Source organism: Macaca nemestrina, chromosome 8 (assembly GCF_043159975.1).
Source record: "Macaca nemestrina isolate mMacNem1 chromosome 8, mMacNem.hap1, whole genome shotgun sequence".
Lineage (NCBI taxonomy): Eukaryota > Metazoa > Chordata > Mammalia > Primates > Cercopithecidae > Macaca > Macaca nemestrina.
The window spans coordinates 117,418,583-117,436,474 of NC_092132.1; the positions used below are offsets into that span (position 1 = coordinate 117,418,583).

The 17,892-nt window shown below is 39.6% G+C and overlaps 1 protein-coding gene and 1 long non-coding RNA gene across 5 annotated transcripts in view; one reads left to right on the plus strand and one right to left on the minus strand.

Annotated features, from left to right (window-relative positions):
- LOC105476597 (potassium calcium-activated channel subfamily U member 1) overlaps positions 1–17,892 on the minus strand; it is a 166,682-nt gene that overhangs the window by 18,081 nt on the left and 130,709 nt on the right. For 3 of the 4 annotated variants that reach the window (XM_071068396.1, XM_071068394.1, XM_071068395.1), the window contains exons 21-22: positions 14,364–14,588; positions 12,859–13,048 (exon numbers count right to left, since the gene is read on the minus strand). In XM_071068396.1, the coding sequence (XP_070924497.1) occupies positions 12,859–13,048; positions 14,364–14,588 (415 nt within the window). The remainder of the gene's footprint in view (positions 1–12,858; positions 13,049–14,363; positions 14,589–17,892) is intronic. The other variant, XM_071068397.1, reaches the window with a different exon arrangement.
- LOC105476596 (uncharacterized) lies at positions 18–16,120 on the plus strand. The gene is made up of 4 exons (XR_011607109.1): positions 18–429; positions 12,833–12,911; positions 14,594–14,707; positions 15,737–16,120. It is a non-coding gene; the product is annotated as an uncharacterized lncRNA (long non-coding RNA).

The following is a 17,892-nucleotide window of genomic DNA, read 5'->3' on the forward strand; positions in this document are numbered from 1 at the left end:
ATATGCTTACTCTCCACTGAGTGGCTGTGCTAGGTAACAATTCAGTCAGGCAGTAGCTCAAACCACATCAATTTGCCTGTAGTATTTTAAGGAAACTGCAAATATATGGGTGGTGCTGTCCCCATGAGTGCTTTAGGACACATTATGAGTGGCTGCTGACTCCGGGTATTCTCTGCTTCTTTAGCTCCTCCCTGGGCTGAGGCATTGCTTTGTCTCTGCAGAACTGGCTGCCTGCCTGTCTCCATATGGAAGGCTGTGGGGTTTCTTAAAGACTGGGCTGGGATGTCACTCAGAACCCTTGATCTCTGTGCTCAGGTTGTAGACACGGTTCCCTCCTGTCTTCGGAGATAAGGCACTGCAGTAGCCTCTGTGAGCTTCGACCCCAAAACAGGGATGCATGGCACTGGCCTGAAAGAGCTTTATCACACGGTGAGTTTCAGAAAGAAGTATGACATCAGAGGTTTAGTCTCCAACTTAAACTAAAAATGTAAGAGGAAAGAAACGGAATAGAAGGTTGGGTGCAGTGCCTCACACCTATAATCTCAACACTTTGGGAGGCTGACACGTGAGGATCGCTTGAGTCTAGGAGTTCAGGACAATCCTGAGCAACATAGAGAGACCCGTTCTCTAAAAAATTTTTTTTAAAAATCAGCTGGGTGTAGTGGTGCACAGCTGAAATCCCAGCTACATAGGAGGCTGGGGTGAGAGGGTTGCTTGAGCCCAGGAGTTCAGAGCTTACAGTGAGCCATCATCGTGCTACTGCACTCCAATCTGGGCGACAGACCGAGAACCTATCTCAAAAAAAAAAAAAAAAAAAAAGTTGGTGGGGAAAATGGGAAAATAGGGTGCCATTAAAAAATAATTAAAAGAAAAACAAAGAAAAACACTACAATGGCATTGTAAGTTGTGCTTACAACTGTTGGTTACTTTCTTAAAGTTTTCTGAGGATGTAAGAGGAAAAAAATATTGTAAACCTTCAAGATCTACTTGTAATTAAGATTCCTTGCTGCTAAGAAGAGAGCAAAATCTTTGGAAGGTCCTTTGTTCCCCGAATGGGGTAATTGGTAGGGGTAAGAAGTGGAATGAATGGAGGTGAGCTCTGTGCTTAGGCCCTCTGAGAAACAGACAATGGGAAGATGACAGGGAATGGAGTCACTGAGGTGGAGACCAGGAAAAGGGGAAACCCAAAGAGAGGTTTGTTTCCAGAGGAAATGCTACATACTACAATATTTCACACCTTTCCCATCTCGCTACTGAGATGGAAAAGAAGCACTTCTTGTTAATGCAGAGTAGAGCTGAATATATTTCTGATTTCTAGTAAATTTCTGAGTAATGTATGTAGGATAAAAACTGAAGCTCCTCATGAAGAACCCAAGACATTTGGTTTATGTCTAGAACCATCAGTGACCTCCAGGATTTCACAAAATTGTTCAGTTTTTGGTGAGGAAATGGAAGTGCAGAGGGCTAACTGGATTCACACAGCTATTAAAGAGGAAGGTTCACATGGCTGGTTAGAGATCCTAATTCACTGATAATTCTTACTCTTGATGGGATCTAAATACCTGAAATTATTTTTCCTTAAAAATATGTCTGAGATTTCCATAATGCAAGAAGACTTGGGGGAATTAAAGTTCTATTTTATTCTCAGATTAAGATGCCTTATCTGTTTCATGCACCCTCTTTCCCTTTTCTTCTCCCTTCTCTTCTCTTCCTTTCCCTCCTTTCCTTCCCTTTTTTCCTTTCTAATTTCGTTCTTTTCCTTTTATCCTTCCCTTCTTTCTCCCCTTCCTCATTCCCTCCCTCCTTCCCTCCCTCCCTCCCTCCCTCCCTTCCTTCCTTCCTTCCTTCCTTCCTTCCTTCCTTCCTTCCTTCCTTCCTTCCTTCCTTCCTTCCTTCCTTCCTTCTTTCCATTTCTTCCCTCTTTCCTTTCCCTTCCTTTCTCTTTCCTTCCCTTCCCTCCCACCTTTCCTTCCTTCCTTCCCTCCCTCCCTCCCTCCTTCCTTCCTTTCCTCTCCTCCTGTTCTTCTTTCTTCCCTTTCCCCCTTCTCCTTTCCTTTCTTTTGCCCTTCTTCCTTTCCTTCATTCTTTTCTTTTTCCTTTTTTCTTTTCCTCCTTCCTTTTTTCCTTCCTTCTTTCCTTTTCTTCTTTTCTCCTCTTTTCTTCCTCCCTCCCTTTCTTCCTTTATAAATATTTTGAAGTATCTACTCCATACTAGAACTATGTACACTTCTTGCCCCAGTCACATACCACATGTTGCAAATACAAAAGATTTTCAGATATTGATGAGTATGAGAAAACCCCAAATTTCAGAGGATAGTCATTGAGTTTGGAGACATGACTTTAGATAAGGCCCCAAAGGGGGGCTTCTCTGACATTGGGACAGAATCTGAGGAAAAAGGAAAAGTCATCCTGGCAGAAGGGTTATGATAAAGAACCCATGGTGGGTAATAGCCAGTGTGAACAGGATGAAGGAAGAGAGAATCAAAGCTCCCTGCTGGCTTGCAAGATCCTAGATTTTCCTTTAATTGCCATGGGTCAACATTGTAGAATTTAAAGTAAGGAAATGAGATTATCCGATGAATATGTGTAAAAGATCTCTGGCTGCTGTAAGCAGTAGACACTGTAAAGAGATAAGAATTACATGATTATTACATGTACTCTGTGAGTTAACTATAGTGAGATTACCTTTGAGAAAACTGCCACCAGGATTTACATACCATGCCCAAGATCACGTGGCTTGTAAATAATGGAGGAAGCTTCACAGCCTGATCAGTACCAACTTCAAAGCCCATACCCTTTTTCAGGGTACCTACTTAAGTTGTAGCCCTATTAAGATATACAAGGTTTGACTGGAATTTTCAATAAAATATTGAAATCAGTTTTCTACAAAGGGGAAACCTCTGTATGGGGAAATCCCCCTTTGAACCCCACTTTCTGATTCCAGTTCTCTGCTAATAAAGGACTTGAAATATCCTGATGTTTAGAATCCAGTGTTCTAACTGGGTACAGACACATTCACATCAGCTGAAGCAGCTGTATGAAAATCTGCTTCTGATGCCGGCTGAAGGACAGCAACTGAATTTCCACCTTAACTCCATCTCCTTTTCTAGCAATGGTTAATTTGAATGTGTCATATCATAGCCTGGGTACATTTTACTAATGTCAATATTTTTGCTACCTAATAGTACACAGTATTATACCTGAAATCTTCCAGCCTGGCAGGGTGCTATTACAAAAGATTGCTTAATTGTAGGTTACTTCTGTACATTTAAATTTCAGTAGCATATTAAGTTGTCAGGCTTAATTACCGTTGTATGTTTAGATTATGCCACAGATTATTCAGTTTAGTACCTAGGTTTGCCAGCCTGTTCTCCTTGTGATGTGACAGGCCAGTAATTCGTGTATTATGGAAAAACCTAAAATTTCCCATGGAGATGTCCAGGAGGCCTGGCATTCTCACTGATCCTTCAGAAAGTCCTCACTCTGCTGCTCCCCCAAACCTCCCTGCGCCATCCAATTTCCCTGGGTGAATTTCTGCAGGGAATAGCCTTGGTGGTCCTAGCTTGGCTTCACATTTATGTTTATCATGACTATGAAGATGTGGAAACGCCCACTGATCCCTCAAAGGGCTCACCAGATAGGTTAGGGCAGAGTTTCTCCACCTGATACCGTTGACATTTTCTAATTGTGTGAGGCCGTCCTTTGTATTGAAAGATGTTTAGCAGCATCTTTGACTTCTACCCACTAGATGGTGATAGCATTCCCACAGTGGTGAAAATCAAAACTGCCTCCAGACATCGTAAGGTGACCTCAGGAGACAAATTGCCACTGGTTGAGAAACACCCTATCCCCGAGTGAAAGTGATAGAAAACTTCCTACCAGCAAATCTTATTTTAGTGCTCATTGTGGACGATGCTTTCTGCCTCCTGGTAGAATCTCACAATCCTTTATAATTTCAGTTCTTGGGGGTGTGTGTTCCTGGTTCTACCTCTTACGTATGGTGGAAGAGGAGTATTATTATGGAATGAGAAGAATGATTAAGAAAGCCAAACAGGCTTCTGTGAAGATTGGGAATTTCTATATTATTAATACAAACTCCAGATAGAGACTTATGATGCCAGAGTAGTTGGGGAAGATTCTGGGTAAGAGCCCTTTGCTATTCACAGGTTGCTACAAAATGTTCTTAAAATGTGACCTCACTGATGTGACAGTGCCAGATAAGCAGACCTGACGCCTTCATTAGGTGGGTCCTTAGAGCCTATCTGGATCTATGTTTCCCCGTCACACAAATGGCTGTGATCCCATCCAAACAAGCCCAACTTAGCACATTCTTCCCTAACCTTGTCTTTTCATCTTTTTGCTTAAGCACACTCATACTCATAATGATTCAAATACTTTGAAATTCCTTCCATTTCTTTTCTCTTTGCCTTTCCAATTTTTATTCTTACTTTTCTCAACCTCCTTCCCCCAAAACCAGTTAGCTTCTCCTTTAAGGGCAACCTTCTTGCCTGTAACAAAGTACCTGACATATCATAAAAAATCAATTTTTTTTCCTGGAGTGGAGCAAGATGGCCGAATAAGAACAGCTCCAGTCTCCAACTCCCAGCACGAACGACACAGAAGACAGGTGATTTCTGCATTTTCAACTGAGGTACTGGGTTCATCTCACTAGGGAGTGCAGGATAGTTGGTGCTGGTCAGCTGCTGCAGCCCAACCAGCAAGAGTTGAAGCAGGGCAAGGCATCACTTCACCTGGGAAGCCCAAGAGGGAAGGGAATCCCTTTTCCTAGCCAGGGGAACTGAGACAAACAACACCTAGAAAACTGGGTAACTCCCACCCCAATACTGCACTCTACCAAGGATCTTAGCAAACGGGCACACTAGGAGATTATATCCCACACCTGGCCGGGAGGGTCCCACACCCACGGAGCCTCCCTCATTGCTAGCACAGCAGTCTGTGATCTCGTGGCAAGGCAACAGCGAGGCTAGGGGAGGGGCGCCCACCATTGCTGAGGCTTAAGTAGGTAAACAAAGTCGCTGGGAAGCTCGAACTGGGTGGAGCTCACAGCAGCTCAAGGAGTCCTGCCTGTCTCTGTAGACTTCACCTCTGGGGACAGGGCACACCTAAACAACAGCAACAACAACAACAACAAAAGCAGCTGAAACCTCTGCAGACGCAAATGACTCTGTCTGACAGCTTTGAAGAGAGCAGTGGATCTCCCAACATGGAGGTTGAGATCTGAGAATGGACAGACTGCCTGCTCAAGTGGGTCCCTGACCCCTGAGTAGCCTAACTGGGAGACATCCCCCACTAGGGGCAGACCGACACCCCACACCTCACACGGTGAAGTACACCCCTGAGAGGAAGCTTCCAAAGCAAGAATCAGACAGGTACACTTGCTGTTCAGCAATATTCTATCTTCTGCAGCCTCTGCTGCTGATACCCAGGCAAACAGGGTCTGGAGTGGACCTCAAGCAATCTCCAACAGACCTATAGCTGAGGGTCCTGATTGTTAGAAGGAAAACTAACAAACAGGAAGGACACCTACACCAAAACCCCATCAGTATGTCACCATCATCAAAGACCAGAGGCAGATAAAACCACAAAGATGGGGAAAAAGCAGGGCAGAAAAGCTGGAAATTCAAAAAATAAGAGCGCATTGCCCCCTGCAAAAGAACGCAGCTCATCGCCAGCAACGGATCAAAGCTGGATGGAGAATGACTTTGACGATATGAGAGAAGAAGGCTCCAGTCCGTCAAAATTCTCAGAGCTAAAGGAGGAATTACATATCCAGTGCTAAGAAACTAAAAATCTTGAAACAAGAGTGGAAGAGTTGATAACTAGAATAATTAATGCAGAGAAGGCCATAAACGAATGGACAAAGATGAAAACCATGACATGAGAAATACGTGACAAATGCACAAGCTTCAGTAACCGACTCGATCAACTGGAAGAAAGAGTATCAGCGATTGAGGATTAAATGAATGAAATGAAGTGAGAAGAGAAACTTAAAGAAAAAAGAAGAAAAAGAAATGAACAAAGCCTGCAAGAAGTATGGGATTATGTAAAAAGACCAAATCTACATCTGATTGGGGTGCCTGAAAGTGAGGGGGAAAATGGAACCAAGTTGGAAAACACTCTTCAGGATATCATCCAGGAGAACTTCCCCAACCTAGTAGGGCAGGCCAACATTCAAAATCAGGAAATACAGAGAATGCCACAAAGATACTCCTCAAGAAGAACAACTCCAAGACACATAATTGCCAGATTCACCAAAGTTGAAATGAAGGAAAAAATCTTAAGGGCAGCCAGAGAGAAAGGTCGGGTTACCCACAAAGGGAAGCCCATCAGACTAACAGCAGATCTCTCGGCAGAAACTCTACAAGCCAGAAGAGAGTGGGGGCCAATATTCAACATTCTTAAAGAAAAGAATTTTAAATCCAGATTTTCATATCCAGCCAAACTAAGTTTCATAAGTGAAGGAGAAATAAAATCCTTTACAGATAAGTAAATATCTAGAGATTTTGTCACCACCAGGCCTGCCTTACAAGAGACCCTGAAGGAAGCACTAAACATGGAAAGGAACAACTGGTACCAGCCATTGCAAAAACATGCCAAAATGTAAAGACCATCGAGGCTAGGAAGAAACTGCATCAACTAACGAGCAAAATAACCAGTTAATATCATAATGGCAGGATCAAGTTCACACATAACAATATTAACCTTAAATGTAAATGGACTAAATGCTCCAATTAAAAGACATAGACTGGCAAACTGGATAAAGAGTCAAGACCCATCAGTTTGCTGTATTCAGCAGACCCATCTCACATGCAGAGACATACATAGACTCAAAATAAAGGGATGGAGGAAGATCTACCAAGCAAATGGAGAACAAAAAAAAGCAGGGGTTGCAATCCTAGTCTCTGATAAAACAGACTTTAAACCATCAAAGATCAAAAGAGACAAAGAAGGCCATTACATAATGGTAAAGGGATCAATTCAACAGGAAGAGCTAACTATCCTAAATATATATGCACCCAATACAGGAGCACCCAGATTCATAAAGCAAGTCCTTAGAGACTTACAAAGAGACTTAGACTCCCATACAATAATAATGGGAGACTTCAACACTCCACTGTCAACATTAGACAGATCAACGAGACAGAAAGTTAACAAAGATATCCAGGAATTGAGCTCATCTCTGCAGCAAGCAGACCTAATAGATATCTACAGAACTCTCCACCCCAAATCAACAGAATATACATTCTACTCAGCAACACATCACACTTATTCCAAAATAGACCACGTAATTGGAAGTAAAGCACTCCTCAGCAAATGTACAAGAACAGAAATTATAACAAACTGTCTCTCAGACCACAGTGCAATCAAACTAGAATTCAGGACTAAGAAACTTAATCAAAACCGTTCAACTACATGGAAACTGAATAATTTGCTCCTGAATGACTACTGGGTACATAACGAAATGAAGGCAGAAATAAAGATGTTCTTTGAAACCAATGAGAACAAAGATACAACATACCAGAATCTCTGGGACACATTTAAAGTAGTGTGTAGAGGGAAATTTATAGCACTAAATGCCCACAAGAGAAAGCTGGAGAGATCTAAAATTGACACTCTAACATCACAATTAAAAGAAGTAGAGAAGCAAGAGCAAACACATTCAAAAACTAGCAGAAGGCAAGAAATAACTAAGATCAGAGCAGAACTGAAGGAGATAGAGACACAAAAAACCCTCCAAAAAATCAATGAATCCAGGTGTTGGTTTTTTGAAAAGATCAACAAAATTGATAGACCGCTAGCAAGACTAATAAAGAAGAAAAGAGAGAAGAATCAAATAGACACAATAAAAAATGATAAAGGGGATATCACCACTGACCCCACAGAAATACAAACTACCATCAGAGAGTACTATAAACACCTCTACACAAATAAACTAGAAAATCTAGAAGAAATGGATAATTTCCTGGACACTTACAATCTCCCAAGAATAAACCAGGAAGAAGCGGAATTCCTGAATAGACCAATAGCAGACTCTGAAATTGAAGCAATAATTAATAGCCTACCAACGAAAAAAAGTCCAGGACCAGATGGATTCACAGCTGAATTCTACCAGAGGTACAAGGAGGAGCTGGTACCATTCCTTCTGAAACTATTCCAATCAATAGAAAAAGAGAGAATCCTCCCTAACTCATTTTATGAGGCCAACATCATCCTGATACCAAAGCCTGGCAGAGACACAACAAAAAAAGAGAATTTTAGACCAATATCCCTGATGAACATTGATGCAAAAATCCTCAATAAAATACTGGCAAACCGGATCCAGCAGCACATCAAAAAGCTTATCCACCATGATCAAGTGGGCTTCATCCCTGGGATGCAAGGCTGGTTCGACATACACAAATCAATAAACGTAATCCAGCATAGAAACAGAACCAAAGACAAAAACCACATGATTATCTCAATAGATGCAGAAATGGCCTTTGACAAAATTCAACAGCCCTTCATGCTAAAAAAAACTCAATACATTCGGTATTGATGGAACGTATCTCAAAATCATAAGAGCTATTTATGACAAACCCACAGCCGATATCATACTGAATGGGCAAAAACTGGAAGCATTCCCTTTGAAAACTGGCACAAGACAGGGATGCCCTATTTCACCACTCCTATTCAACATAGTGTTGGAAGTTCTGGCTAGGGCAATCAGGCAAGAGAAAGAAATCCAGGGTATTCAGTTAGGAAAGAAGAAGTCAAATTGTCTCTGTTTGCAGATGACTTGATTGTATATTTAGAAAATCCCATTGTCTCAGCCCAAAATCTCCTTAAGCTGATAAGAAACTTCAGCAAAATCTCAGGGTACAAAATTAATGTGCAAAAATCACAGCATTTTTGTACACCAGTAACAGACAAACAGAGAGCCTAATCATGAATGAACTTCCATTCACAATTGCTTCAGAGGAATGAAATACCTAGGAATCCAACTTACAAAGGATGTAAAGGACCTCTTCAAGGAGAACGACAATGAAATAAAAGAGGACACAAACAAATAGAAGAACATACCATGCTCATGGATAAGAAGAATCAATCGTGAAAATGACCATACTGCCCAAGGTAATTTATAGATTCAATGCCATCCCCATCAAGCTACCAATGACTTTCTTCACAGAATTGGAAAAAACTGCTTAAAGTTCATATGGAACCAAAAAAGAGCCCGCATTGCCAAGACAATCCTAAGTGAAAAGAACAAAGCTGGAGGCATTACGCTACCTGACTTCAAACTATCCTACAAGGCTACAGTAACCAAAACAGCATGGTACAGGTACCAAAACAGAGATATAGACCAATGGAACAGAACAGAGTCCTCAGAAATAATACCACACATCTACAGCCATCTGATCTTTGACAAACCTGAGAGAAACAAGAAATGGGGAAAGGATTCCCTATTTAATAAATGGTGCTGGGAAAATTGGCTAGCCATAAAGTAGAAAGCTGAAACTGGATCCTTTCCTTACTCCTCATACGAAAATTAATTCAAGATGGATTAGAGACTTAAATGTTAGACCTAATACCATAAAAACCCTAGAAGAAAACCTAGGTAATACCATTCAGGACATAGGCATGGGCAAGGACTTCATGCCTAAAACACCAAAAGCAACGGCAACAAAAGCCAAAATTGGCAAATGGGATCTCATTAAACTAAGGAGCTTCTGCACAGCAAAAGAAACTACCATCAGAGTGAACAGGCAACCGACAGAATGGGAGAAAATTTTTGCAATCTACTCATCTGACAAAGGGCTAATATCCAGAACCTACAAAGAACTCAAACAAATTTACAAGAAAAAAACAAACAACTCCATCAAAAAGTGGGCAAAGGATATGAACAGACAGTTCTCAAAAGAAGACATTCATACAGCCAACAGACACATGAAAAAATGCTCATCATCACTGGCCATCAGAGAAATGCAAATCAAAACCACAATGAGATACCATCTCACACCAGTTAGAATGGCGATCATTAAAAAGTCAGGAAACAACAGGTGCTGGAGAGGATGTGGAGAAATAGGAACACTTTTACACTGTTGGTGGGATTGTAAACTAGTTCAACCATTGTAGAAAACAGTATGGCGATTCCTCAAGGATCTAGAACTAGAAGTACAATATGACCCAGCCATCCCATTACTTGGTATATACCCAAAGGATTATAAATCATGCTGCTATAAAGACACATGCACATGTATGTTTATTGCGGCACTATTCACAAGAGCAAAGACTTGGAATCAACCCAAATGTCCATCAGTGACAGGCTGGATTAAGAAAATGTGGCACATATATACCATGGAATACTATGCAGCCATAAAAAAGGATGAGTTTGTGTCCTTTGTAGGGAGATGGATGCAGCTGGAAACCATCATTCTCAGCAAACTATCACAAGAACAGAAAACCAAACACCGCATGTTCTCACTCATAGGTAGGAACTGAACAATGAGATCACTTGGACTTGGGAAGGGGAACATCATACACCGGGGCCTATCATGGGGAGGGGGGAGGGCGGAGCGGGGAGGGATTGCATTGGGAGTTATACCTGATGTAAATGACGAGTTGATGGGTGCTGACGAGTTGATGGGTGCAGCACGCCAACATGGCACAAGTATACATATGTAACAAACATGCACATGTACCGTAGAACTTGAAGTATTATAATAAAAAAAAATTTTTTAAAAATCAATTTTTTTGTTGATTTAACGAATAAAGTAGGAAAATCACTAGATATAAAGGATATAATTCTAAAATTAGAATCATAGGTTTATGTTTTTTCTAGTCCCTAAAGAAGGTGAAATTTCAATAATAGTAATAACAGGAAGAACTATTCACCTAGACCATCAACTAAATGACTTATGGTGTTGTCAGTTATCCTGGGCTTATATTGTGCATGCATTTTCATTGTATATGGATTTATAAACTTTTTTTTTTTTTTTTTTTTTTTTGCTCTGTCACCAGACTGGAGTTCAGTGGCATGATCTTGGCTCACTACAGCTTCTGCCTCCTGAGTTCAAGCAATTCTTATGCCTCAGCCTCCCGAGTTGCTGGGATTACAGGCAAGAGCCACCACACCAAACTAATTTTTGTATTTTTAGTAGAAACAGGGTTTCACCATGTTGGTCAAGATGGTCTCAATCTCCTGACCTTGTGATCCCCCCGCCTCGGCCTTCCAATGTGCTGGGATTACAGGCATGAGCCACAGCGCCCTGCCTATACTGCTTTTAAAGTGAATACTTGTTCTTTGTCCAATTATGGACAGTTACCAGCATGCACACACACAAACACACACACACACACACACACACACACACAGAAACAAATGATGAGTGAATCCAAGGAGTGACCCTAACTGCTAAGCTAAGGATTCCTATGGTAGAACAAAACAGCACTTTTATGGAACTTCAGATTTGCTCAGCAGAGGTAGGGTTCACCCCTCCTTAGCCTGGCTGTTCATGGCACTTTGATATTCATGAAGTGCCTTGTTATTAGCTCTGCTTTGGAAAACACCCTGAAAGCCTGGTCTCTGGGTTGGGATTGGTTGCTTAGTGAAGGTCTGTCTAACAGCTAGCTCAGTTTGCCCACCAAAGATTAGATTACTGTTTTATTCCTTTGTGCCAATAACCTTATATTTTCTTGCATAACAACAGTGTCTCAGAATCAGAGAGAGATTTTTGGTTTCCCAGTTTGAATCATGAACATTTTTATCCATAACCATTATTATGAAAAGCCTTGCAATGCCTTCAATGCTAACTTCTTCAAGTGCCATGCAAAGTGGGACAGCTGTGGTCAGAGGTTGCATGGCCCAAGGATTGAGTACCTGATCTTGATACAGAGAATCAATTGTCCCCAAGGAACAGAGTTGGATCCAGGGGATTCCAATCATGACTTACTTTTATTTCTTGAACTGGAAATCTATTTTAGATACAGAAAATTCTTTAGTAATAGTACTTTTAGATTAGGTTGAGGGGATGGTAGTCAATTTTTAGAAATAGACTAATGTATAAGCTTTTTCCCATTTTGAGGGAGAAGGAAAATCACAATTTTGTCACGGGGATTGACCATAGGCACATTTTGGGCATAGTGAAATGTGCAGAAGCACCTCAGGTGTCACAGGCTCATTTGCTGCAATTCAACGAGTATTTGTTAAACATCAACCAAATGACAGTAATTGCAATAGGCACTGAGAGAAATACAAAGGGAAAAAAGACACGATCCCCATCCTGGAAAGACCCTTGTATCTCCCTCACCATCTCTTTCTAGTCTGAAGTTGAAGTATGACAGTTTTAGTCTATAGATGTTAGAAAAGATCTTAGTCTTCTAAAATTCATATACTGAAACCATCTCAAAAAGGAAAAGAGAATCATGGTTCATTCTCTCAACCACAAAACTAACAATTTTAACTTGATTGCATTAGATCTATAAGATCCAATGAGAATTTCATAATAATAATAACTATAGTAGTACCTCATTAATTAAAATAATATCCCACATGCTATGTTCACTGATAAAAAAATGATAACACTTCAAAATTGTGTTTTTTCCTTAAAAATGAAAAAATAAAAAACCTGTGTTAAGTGCATTCCATTTAGAAGATGCATACCATTATCCATTTGACTTAGAATTCCAGAGCCCTGAACTGTAGGCTATTTCTACTATAGGATTCTCAGGATTGGAAGGGACCTCAGAGGACATCTGGCCCACCCTCCTGCTCCCCATAATTAAAATACTTCAAAGAGGAGTTAATTCTCTTTTCTTTCTCCATACGTCCTAGCTTCTTCTCAGGGGTGCTGTTCTCACCTGACACGAAGGGTGACGAGTCAGAGGAGGAGTCAATTTGCAAAGATCCAATGGTGAGGGTCGCCAGGATGGCTTCTGCGTCTACCAAAGTCTGGCTGCTTGATGGCTTGGATGCGGGGGACAAGACAACACACATGGAGCATTGCTCTATATTGGCCGCATGGAGGTCTCCAGAATAAAGTGCGCATCCCTAATGAGAGGCAAACAGAGAGAGGAGGCACTTGTCTGATGGAAGGATGCTATATCATGGCTCATGGTGGTAGCTCTTTGTGAGTGATGTAATTTTTCAGCATTGAGCTCCAACCTTCACTGATTTGATTTTAAAACTTAGTTACCTCATATCTGACACATTTAACCTTATCAAACATTAATATTTTAGTGTGAAAAAGTTTCATAGATTCTTTCCTGAAAGCAAGTTTGGATGAGACAGAGGAGAGTGGGGAGGGAGGAACAAAAGTCCATGCCACTGACTCAGGTGGAAGAAGAGAGTAGGGCCAGGGTAACAGTGATGAGGCCCTACTTGTACTCCCTGGGTTAACTAGCAAGGTGGCAGTTGCTTCTTTCTTTGGTGGGAAAACAGAGATCGATCTGGTACTGTCTTCCGGTAGGTTGGAGTCTAATATAGGGTAATTCCTAACACTAGCTGGATCAGATTTGCTCTTTTTTTTCTGCCTTTCAATGGACTTAAGCAGGAGAGGTAGTACAGGGAACCTTACAGTGGCTTTTTAAAAAAGCAAATGCAATTTGCTTCTTGAGAGAATCATTTTTGAAATTTGAAAAATATTTCTTACATTAGATTGGTGCAAAAGTAACCATGGTTTTTGCCATTACTTTCAAATATGTTGCTAGCATTATGAAAATGCTTTGGTGCATATCTCAAGAAAATGAAATGCTTTGGTGCATTTCACAGTGCACATAATGGACTCCTCAACGAGTGAAATGGTGGCATAGAGTGGGACATAGATATACGCAAGTTCTGGGAAAATATAGTTGCAACCACAATACCACATAAGCAAAATCCCTCCTCTCCATACAGCCATCAGGGACCACGTGGCATTATATGGTTCATATAAAATGTCTCCAGAAAAGATGAAAAAGTTAGAGCACAAAGGCTGGCCAGTATTAGTTTAGGTGTAGCGATTAAATTATAATCAGACTCAGAAATGCAGAGAAACTTATTTGTACAAAGACCATAAAACATGGTGATTCAAGCATTAACTCAAGAGCCACAACATCTGGATTTAAATCCTAATTTTGTTACTTACTTACTGGCTGTGCAATCTTGGTCAAGTCAGTTATTCTTCCCATGCTTAAAGTTCAATAAATTTAACATCTACTCATAGGGTGGTTTTGACATTAAATGAATTAATATAGGGAAAATATTTAGAACAGTTTCTGGCATCTGGCAAGCACTGTAGAACTGCAATATTATTATCATTATTAATTCTAGTCCCATTTATATTGAAATCCTTATAATTATTAACTATTCCTTATATGATACTTACAGGCAGAATGTATATCTGGGGAAAATTCCGGAGAAATCGCCATTCTCTCTGTAGATAGTCCAGAGACCCAATGAACACTATGTCCTTCAGCTCCTTCCTGGTATAGTTGCTGGCTCTCAAGGGCATTACAAAGTTCCGAAGCCCTATCAGGGCTGATTGGGCATCTCCAAATACACATGCTACAATGTGGTTCCGAAATGTATGTTTTAACTTGTGACTTCGTTTCTAAGGATAAGGATTCCAGAGTCTGGTCATTTTTATAAACAAGATGAGAATCCCACCAAATGGACCACCGCTCCTCCTCCCAATTCTTCTAGGTACATCCATAGCTCTACCTTCATAAGGTGAATAGAATTTTGCAAATTGTTTATAAAAAACAGAACTCATGCGTAAGTGGTGCAATTACACCTTTTACTTTTTTTGTGGAATTTCTTTTTTATTTCACTCTCTTTTTAGTTTTCTATTAGCTTGGAGTGCATCAACTAAAACTCAGATTAGCATCATTCTTCAGGGTGTGAAATCATTGGACCAAATGGAGAAAGTATTTCTTGATTTTTATTACATATTTTTAGCCTTGTATGTGCCACAGTAAAATTCGGTGAAAACCTAAGAATCCAAATTCAATGCTAAATTATGTCTTTTAGTGTTATACAGCAAGCTGTATAACATATTGCATATTCAGTGGGGTTTCATTCATTAATTTGAACCATATGAATTTACCTTTTTATGGGTCAAAAATGGTTGAACAGTGGCAATTTCATATGGTTCAGTTGAATACACTGAACTGGTTCTATAGACTCCTGCATCAAGGAAATTCATCAAACAAAATGTATAAAAGAAAAAGAAATATTATAAAAATTTCATTTCCCCATCCTGTGTCCAAGTGTTCTCATTGTTCAAGTCCCACCTATGAGTGAGAACATGCGGTGTCTGGTTTTCTGTCCTTGTGATAGTTTGCTCAGAATCATGGTTTCCAGCTTCATCCATGTCGTGGGGTTGGGGGAGTGGAGAGGGATAGATAGCATTAGGAGACATACGTAATGTAAAAGAAGAGTTAATGGGTGCAGCACACCAACATGGCACACGTGTACATATGTAACAAACCTGCACATTGTGCACATGTACCTAGAACTTAAAGTATAACAAAAATTTTCATTTGATCTCAAACATTTGAATATGTCTCATACTACTATCAGCATTGCCAATTGTTAACATTGTCCCTGTGTCTCTAAGTTGAAAACAAAAGAATATATATGGAATATATTTAGGTTTCTCCCACAGTTATAGAGACCCATAAAAACAATAAATGTAACTTTTAAAGAATGATATTCCTGTGGGAAACTTATCTTAAGCCTATGTGTGGTTTCTTTCAGAGTACGGCTAATGTCTCCTCTTAACAGCACTGAGATGTGACAGAGAGAACCCTGGACTCGGAGTCAGAAGATGTGATTTTGTATTCTGGTTCTATTGTTAGCTATATGACTGAGCAAATTACTTAACTTCTCTGGTTCTCAATTTCTTTGTGTTTAAAATGGAAAAAAAATAAAACAAAGAGTTAATTTTGTTGTAGGACATAATATATTGAATGTGTTTATTTCTTAACTCACTAAAAGTTGTTCAATAACTATCAATCAAATTTAAAAGTTATTGAATTTCTATATTTTCAAAGGAGGACACTTAGAAGCTGGTACAGAGTAAGTTAAGTGTATTTAAATTTCAGCATGAGCATTTCCTGTATTCCTAGACACATAAAGACTCAGAATACTTCAAATGGATATATCATTCTTCTTTATGCCAGTCCTTTGCTCGGTTAAATGGCAATCTTCTATGAAACAGGCACTGATGAAATTTAACAGGATAAACAAGTAGCATCTGACATTTCAACAATTAAAAGTTTACCAAATTAGCATATACTGGGAATACTGTACTGTACCCTCCTTCCAAGAGGGATCTCCCTGCGAGGGGAAATAAAGCTACTTGTCTGGAGAGCCTTCCTAGAGTGATATGAATCTTAACCAAATCTATTAAATAATTGTCTCTAGCTAATCCGATTAGTTTTAACTTGAATAATGAAGCCTCTAACTGTATTTAATGTAACATGTCTAAAGTCCAACAATTGCTCTTCTGAGTAGAACTAAACAATTAGAAACAAGATACATGGCAGAGCGCATTAATGGGCACAGCTAGAGAGGCAATTTCTCCGAGAAACTGTGGCACAAAACTATCTCCTGATTAAGAAAGATGGTGGCTATTGGAGGAAGGGGAGGATGTCCTATTTGTTCAAAGTAACTTAAATTGATCATTTCTACTTGACCCTTTTGCAGATGAAACCAAGTTTAAAGGCTCCTCAAATTTTGCAGTCCAGATATTTCTTTCCTAGGGGTACACATTTCAAATTTCTTAGCATTTTTAAAACTAGAAGGCATCCTAAAGTTAACAAAAGACCCAGTTGGTATTTTGAACTATATTCCATATCAAGTATCATAAGGGAAATATCAATCATGGCAACCTGTCTGCATTCTTAATAAATATGATCTAATATAACTTCTGCTATTTCCATCCTTTGGTCTCAAATGTCTCAATCTGCAACCAACTTCCTAACCTTTCTAAAGATTTGCCTCCCACTGAAAATATGTTTGTCTTCCTGCTCAACGGATGTTTATTTTGTATAGTTCAGAATAAGACGTAATTGCTAAAATGGTGAGTTTCAGCAACCCTAATAGTCTTCCAGTTGGTATGACAGCTCTGACAGTTTTGTGTTTCTGATCAAATGATGGATCATGCTTTTACAAAAGTTGAAATATATTCTGTCAGGACATTGGCACTGAGCCACAAAGATGTGTATGTATGCATGTGTGCATCTATCAAAAAAGTGAACTAAACTCTTTTGGAAAGCAAGAAAATATATCTAAGTATCAATTAGTCATATATAAAAAAATATATAGGGTTCATACAGCATGCAAACAATCATTTTTATTAGTTAAATTTATCAGCTACTACTTGTAAAGTAAACCACTAAGATTATACTTCAGTTTCCAACTCCAGAAAATTACAGTAGGGGGGCATCTGGAAAGCAGGTGCCAGACCCTGGGTTAGGATACAAGACTTTTTCCATCTTAGTTGCAGGTATTTCTGTGAGTTGAGTTAGTTTGTCTCTTTGAGAAGAGAGACAAGGATATGACTGTAATATCTACAAAGATTCACCCTGGTTGTATGGAGTGTTTAGGACGCATATTTGTGGCTAATGTGTTAAATCTAAGTAGAGCCAGCTTTAAGAAAAACCACTACAGAAAATCCAAATTTCAAAACCAATACATTAGAAAAATTCTTATTTACTTAAAAAAAAAAAGACTACAGAGTCCTTGTAAACAGTAGGTTTCCCTGGTGCATTTAAATTAATTAGATTTACTAGGAAAACAGCAAAATTTTGAGAACATTATTCTGAATAACTGAGTCAGCCAAACTGTTAAAGGAGAGAGGAAATAGTTGAAGACATATAATTGTTTGAAATTCCAGCATATTACTCATG